The sequence below is a fragment of the Apis dorsata genome, unplaced genomic scaffold (genome assembly GCF_000469605.1).
Source record: "Apis dorsata unplaced genomic scaffold, Apis dorsata 1.3 scaffold_295, whole genome shotgun sequence".
Classification (NCBI taxonomy): domain Eukaryota; kingdom Metazoa; phylum Arthropoda; class Insecta; order Hymenoptera; family Apidae; genus Apis; species Apis dorsata.
This window is the reverse complement of record NW_006263570.1, coordinates 1,041,254-1,048,835: the sequence shown is the minus strand read 5'-3', so window position 1 is coordinate 1,048,835 and position 7,582 is coordinate 1,041,254. Positions and strand designations below refer to the sequence as shown.

Genomic DNA, 7,582 nt, shown 5'->3' with positions numbered 1-7,582 from the left:
TTCATCGAATCGTTGCTTCGAATCGTTGCTCCCCCGAGTGTGGAATCGAGTGGGAGGAAACGAGTGAGGGAAGGAAACGGATATATTTCTATATACTCGCCGGTCGTGTGTCGTCCTTGTGAAACTTTCTCGCGGGAATGCGAGCGACATTAATCGCGTGGCAATCGGGTGTGCGCCTTGTAGCCGCGTGACACCGATTCCTCGGGTGTTCGGGTACGGAATTTTTGGGGCCTCGAATTTCGTCACGTCGCGGGCAGATGGGACGATACGCGGGGAGATAAGAGGAACTGAAGAGGAAATACTCTCTTCTTTTTTTTTTTTTTTTTTTCGTCACTTCGAAAGCGTATAATCCATCTAACTGTTGGCAGTACGGTATCGTTGAACGCTAATATATATTTACACGTTATATCAAGCAAGGAGGAACGAGTAGCAAGTGATAGAAGTGATAGAGAGGAAAAGGGAGGCGGTTGTAAACGATCGAACGTTTCAGCGAAACGGTGTGTTAAATGACGAGGTGGTCCAGGAGGTGGAGGTGGTGGCGGCCCGGTAATACGTGGTAAAACGTTCGGGGCGAGAGAGATTCGGGGAAGGACAGGGTCGCCACCGCACGGGGAAGAAGCGACAGCGGCGTGGCAGATGAGATGTGAAGCACGAGGACTACGCGGCGTGGAGCTGGCGGGAGCGAAGGCGGAAGTTGAGAAGCCGAAGCTGCCGAAGGCGGTCGCAGGGGCGGCGGCAGCTCGAGGGGGCACCTGGCGGGGGCCGCCTGAGATGACGACCCTGCGACGGGGTATCGTGGCACCCCGGTACAATACTTACGTTCTGGTTTCGTTGATCGGACTGTTGCTTCAGACCCAGTCTGCAACTGGTGAGTGGTTGTTTATTTATCAACTAACTTGTTCTTCCACGGTAGTGTTATTTTATATTTTCGATCGATTTTTCGGAGGGGAAAATTGATTTTTGATTCTATCCAGAGAAATATAAAAGTTAGGATTGTAAAGATTGTCGTTTTGTAAGTTAATAGATGAATCGTAATTGATAGTTTTGTATGCTAATTTTTTATGTCTTTTTCGTCTCGATGAATATAACGTAACGAATTGTAGGTTAAAGTTTGGTTTTTAGTTGTAAAAGAGATAATTTTATGAAAAGGTAAAGTAATAAATCATTTCTACTTGCATAGATAGGATAGAAGAATGAAGTTTTCTTTATTTTTTGTCCTCTTTTTTTTCAAGTAGTTTTATTACAAATAATTTAAATAAAATGTAATTTTATTTATTTTATAACGTAAAAGATTATCAATGGATATTTTGTAAAATGTGCAAAATTATATTATATTTTCATGATTGTAGAGAATCATTCATTCTCTACAGGAAATGTTCGTGTTTCAAGTATTTAGTATTCAAAGGATTAAGTATGAATAGTTGAGGACAATACAAGATAAAGCTTTCATACGTTGAATTAAATTTAGTTTATAAAGGAAATGGAATAATTTTAATTATTTCCAGGTTTATCGTAATGCCATATTTTTTTTTTAATTTTTTTAATTGTTTATAATGTCAGGTTTTCTATCTTCGAATAGATAAGATGTTTGATAGGGTGGATATGTTGATTGTGTGTTTAACCCATAAAGCATATTAAATATTTTGAAGTTATTTCCGATAGTGGTTCTTGAATTATATCAAACGATTATCTAATTGAAAAAAAAGAGATAATATACAAAAAAAAATAATTTTTAATGTTTTTTTTTAATGCCATAATGTAACATGAATATATAATTTGTTTAATATTTATTCAGATTAATTTCCTCGCAAATAATTACTTTACTACTCAATTATTTCATTCTAGAAATAGACAAAAAATTATTGATACGTATTAAAAACAATAAAATTTAAAAATTTTAATTACGGAAATTCCATTTAATTAGCGATAAGAAAGGAGATAATAAAAAATAAAATAAAAAAGATGAAATACAATAATAAAGAAAGAAAGAAAGAAAGAAAGAAGAAAAAACAAAATTCATCGAAACCATACTGAACTCCATAATTCAAGGATGGTGATGTAAAAAGCTCACCCCGATTAATCGATAAAAATCAACGTCCCAAATTTCTCGCTTCGCATTGGCTGTATTAAGATGCAGCTGCTCGATATCATAAAAATGTCAGGATATTTCAGAAAAGTAGAACATTTTTGCAGGTTGTTCGTATTTGTACACCTACATTTTTTATTTTTATGCGAGAGATATTCATTATTCCACTTTTACCGTAATAATTATCATTGGATTGCACAAAAATCAGCACAAATAATTTAAATACGTTAAAAATATTGGAGCTCGTGATGCTCTTTATATTCCTTAAATTTATTGTTAATTATGAACAGCTATCGATATAGTTAATAAACGTCACACGATCATATATATTTATTGATAATAAAATATATTTATTAAAGTTTTAACATTACGCCTGTACATAAAACTGTACAGAAAATTTAAATAATTGAATTATTCATATATTCAAAAAATCCAAAATAATGAATAATACAATTTATATTCGTAATAAAAGTGTTCTAATATCTTTGAGTTTGTGATATGATATCCTAGTATCTTCTAAAAATTAATGTTAGGTGTATGAAAAATATTGCTTTTTAGTTTTTTCAAAAAAAATGAAATTTGTTTATGTATATGTAACTATACATATAAAGAATGAACTACATTTTACCATATTATTACACTCATTACGTTTTTATCTTTTTTTTATTTTTTTTATTATGAAATTACTATAATTAAAGCGAGGAATGTTGTGGTTAACTTTCTCCCTAATCAACGATAACGAACGTATTAAGACGACTATCTTCTTGTTAATATGATGCTTATTGTATTATGTTAGCATATATTAAATAAGGATTTATGATTTGTGTAATTTATAGTTATAATATAAAGTTTATTACTCATAATATAATATAAATTTCGAATGTACGAAAATTAATCTATCTTCTTCACATTTTATACTTCAACAATATTTATAAAATTATTTATAAATTGTTTATTACACGTAACAATGATCAGATAAATGTTTGAATTTGTATTATTATTATAAATTTAAAGATTATTATAAAATATGCAATAAAATAACAAAAATTGATGTATCCATTTTTCAATGTAAGTGTATAAGTGAAATTTAGATATTTCCAAAAGATAAAATCCATAGTTATATAGTTAAAAAAAGAAGAAAGGTGAAAATTTATGATGTATTAAATCTTTTATAACTGAAAGATGATGTAACGTAATATATCATTTGGCCCATTTTATCATCTTCTTTAACGCCAATTTCTTTTCAATGGAAATAAGATGAAATATGATGTACAGATTTATGATATTTTGTTCTGTTGTGACGATAATTTCTTGTAAAATATAGTTACCACATATTACAAATTTTTCTGATCTAAATTTCTATTTCTCTGTTCGCTTAATATTAAAAAATTAAAAAAAGAAAAAGAAAAATTTAAAAATTTAATCAAATATTATTTAATTTTTAGAAAGAAATTGTAACTTTTAAAAATATCGTAATTTTTTTTCCATTCTAAAATTAGACTATCTGATCATAGATTTATTAAGAAAATATTCGTTTTAAAAAAACTTTTATTCCTATCTCGTAAAGATAGAACGTATATCTAGATTATTAATCAGCATGTTTCTTTTTCAGTAATAATCATTGGAAATATTTTTCATTTGTATTTTTTATATCATCAATACATGTTTCTTCAATTATTAAAAATCTTTTAATGCATCGACAACGCGCTTATTTTTATTTCTTTTTACTATACTTCTATCTAACTTATAATACTGAAATTTATATTCAATATATGTTTTAAAAATACGAGAAAATTATCATTTTTATATAAAAACTACGATACAAAATTTCCGCAGATAACCGCAAAGGAAAATGCATCGAGATCGATTCGTTTAATCGAAAACCTCCCCTCCCCACCCTCTATCCATCGCAATCAATTACCGGACACTTTGCAAACGCGACAATAGTTAACGTCTAATGACAACTGGCGTTGACGTAACTCGAAACCAGGGTGTGTTCCGATTGTTATATACCAGGACTCCAATTCTCGTTACGCAAACAACGCGGAACAATCGATCAATCGAATTGTTTATTTATCGCGAAGTTTAGAATAAAGTGTGTCACCACCAACTCTCTGCCTTCTCTTCGATTCGATTCGGTTTGATCGCATTGTCGATTCGTTCCGATTTTAAAACGTAACAGGTAGACTAGAGGGTGGGCATATACTTATTTTCGTTTCGACTCGTTTATTTTCGCTACTTCCTGCCGAGATATTACGAGGAACATCGTTGGGAAGAAGAATTCGTCAAAAATTCGCGTGAATACGAGAATGTTATAAAATGAATTTATATTGATGATGAGAGGCGCATGCGCGCCTTAAATAAGCCTGATTCGAAGTATATTGTTTCGAGAAATGTTCTGAGAAAAATTTTTTTTCGAGATAGATAAAAAAATTTTTGAAAAATTTTTCTTCTTTGCTTTAGATTTAGAACAAAGATATAAATTTTCATGAGGATATTCAATTTCGATATAAAAGGGAACGAGTGATAATAATTGCAATTTTTTAGAAAATATTTTCGTTTTTATATCGTCGAATCATTATATAGAGATAACAAGTTACTCGTGTTAATATTATAATAATGAACGTGTATGACAATGATATCGATGAATATTCGTGGATGAGAAATATAATTTTTTTCTTATAAAAATTAAGAAATGTGTACTTATTTTTATATTTATATTTATTAATGAATTACCGAATAATTTATCAAATTATTAAATCATTGAATAATATCAATAGAAATATTTAATGCAATGAGATTGCATGGCAATTGATACAAGTAAAATACAATTTTATAAAGAAGTTTCGAAAATACTTTAGAAATGATATTTTAAGAAAAAATTAAAGCAAGTTAAAATAATTATTAAATAAAAGGTGATTTTTTTTTTAAGATATAAAGATACCATTTAAATTCGATAGAAAATTTTTATAATTAATCGGATCATTAGAGTAAACTGTTTTATATAGATAATGTAAATTATATCGTTCGGCATTAAGCATTAATAGAGTTAAGCGTTTAATGGTATTTATAAGCGGCAAAATACTTGCGATTCAAGGTTCTTAAATTAAAAAAGTGGACGTGTAGTGGCGACCAGTTGGATTGCATCTGCCGCAAGATAATTATATTGATAATTACATTCGTTGCAAAGGAACTACTTATTGTAAAGGATGCGATAAAGGGGTTTCGACTCGAAAAGAAAATCGCAAATAAGACGATATGTAGGATACAGCTGTGCATATACCTATAATAATCCATCTATTAAAGTATTCTCTACTTAATATTATCTTTGGCAATGCAGATATGGCAAAAGTACCATTACTTAGAAAATTATCTAAATCGAATATTATATTATATAAATATTTTACAAATTGAATCTTTCACTGTTCAAATTTAAACCTTTTATTTTATTATATATTAATAATAAATATATTTTCTTCGATGAAGTAATGAAACATTAAAACGAGAACTCTAATTTAAAGGAAAAAATGAAAATATTTTTAAAATTGTTATATTATATAGATATCCTTTTCTCGAATGATCATTAATATTATCCTTTCTTATTATAATTTTTATATCTTATTATAATCTTCAATTTTTAAATGTTATATTTAAAAATAATCTATACCATCGTGTCTTCATATTAATTTAATTTAAATTTATTAATTTAAATTTTATATTATTTTCTCGATAATCTTAACATCATGGATCAATAATGAAATTAGGTCCTATTACATTTTTTTTTATAGATAAAATATAAGGCAAAATACATTGTTCCCATCAAATAGTTGCCACTGCACACTGCCATCGAGCCCAGTTGTGGTACAACTGCAAAAGCGTTAAATGTTTTTACCTCGTGGCAAGCCACGTTAGTCCGTGTTCTCGTTCTATTATTGTCTACTTTGCACGTAATTTAAAACGGCTGCTAATCGACCAAGTGTCGTGAATTACGAGATCTCGGCCTCCCGTACAAAAGAAATCGTACCCCTTCCTTAAAACGCTGTACCTACACTAAGGCAGGAATCCAGAAATGTATATTTTATTCCCTAACGATTATTTCGGTGTCGTAAACCGAAGTAACCGAGACAGAGAAAGCAAGTTTTGCAGCATGCTAAGAGGAATATGCGAATAAGCGAGAAATTGTCATAATTGAAAAGGACGTCTTGGCGAGTGGACTGTGTCGAACAATTTATTTTTACTAGACGTATGGAATTCGTGACGCTGTTTGGGAAAGTTGCTCCAACGATTCTGAGCGCTTTCACGATATTAGGAATTCGAAATTTAAAATTTTTAAACTTTTCGATTGAAATTTAGAAGAAGAAGAAGAAGAAGAAGAAAAAAAGAATATAAATTCAAACACGATGATAACATTTTAAAAATTAAATATAATTTTATAAATTGATAAGGAACAAAATTTTTAAAATTAGAATTAGTACAATGATGGTTAATACGAATATTTCCCTCCCTCCTTCGAATTTTATATAATTTTCGAAAAATATTTAAAGAAAATAATAGATTTAAACAATAAGACTATTCTTCTCATTGATTTTTTTTTTTTTTTTTTGTTTCAATGAGAACGGTCTTAATGTTTCTAACGAGGACGATTAGCTCATAGACAATGATACGTCGTGAAATCGAACTTAATCATCTAATGCAATTAATTGGATTTGATTCAGTAATGCTTAATAGATCGTATTATTTGACGCGACGCTTGCGTCATCGTGGCTAGTCTCATTTTTTTTTCTTTTTTTGTATTACGAATAAACAATGCAAAAAATTTACAAACGATTATTCGATCTTTCTCAGTTTTGTCTTTTTCGTTTCCAAGATTTCCTTTTTTTATATATATTATTAAATACACGAATAAGAAAGAATAATTTTTCATTACTGAGAAAGTTTCGAAGCTGCAAGCTCGTTTATTATCAAAGATTTTTAAATAAACTCAGATTAGAGACATATAGAAAATTTTGAAAAAAATTGGATAAACAGCAATCGTAGACTAAATAATTTTCTTTTTATTTAATTATAAAATTTAACAATAATTTACGAACTAATAATAATAACGATTAACAAATTATTAAATTGCAAATTCTCTTTCAAAATTTCCTTAATTTATATTAATAATGATACATGATTTGTGACTCCTAGAACTCAATCTTCAAAATTTTATATATGAATAATTTACGATAAAATTTCTCTCAATATTCGAACATTAAAGGATTAAATCTCGCGAAGAAACCTATCAGGAAAGAAGGAAAAGAAAACGAAAGAAAGAGACAATCTCGATCTTCCCTTTCATCATCTTATCTTATCCTTCCCTCCGTATCGAACGATCGATCCAATTCGATCCACGCACTTTATAAATAATAGAGCAACCACCATTATACCATTTCCGCTTATCGATCGCTTGTCACGCGAGAGGAAAACGCATCTCGAAGGTCTGTGATGCCGGCCGGC

At 29.6% G+C, this 7,582-nt stretch overlaps 1 protein-coding gene across 1 annotated transcript in view; it reads left to right on the top strand.

The window, feature by feature from the left end:
• The first annotated feature begins 470 nt into the window (after positions 1-470).
• LOC102680003 overlaps positions 471-7,582 on the top strand; it is an 86,965-nt gene continuing 79,853 nt past the window's right edge. Inside the window, exon 1 of the mRNA XM_006617304.2 lies at positions 471-868. Coding sequence (XP_006617367.1) covers positions 637-868 — 232 coding nt within the window. The 5' untranslated portion in view covers positions 471-636. The remainder of the gene's footprint in view (positions 869-7,582) is intronic.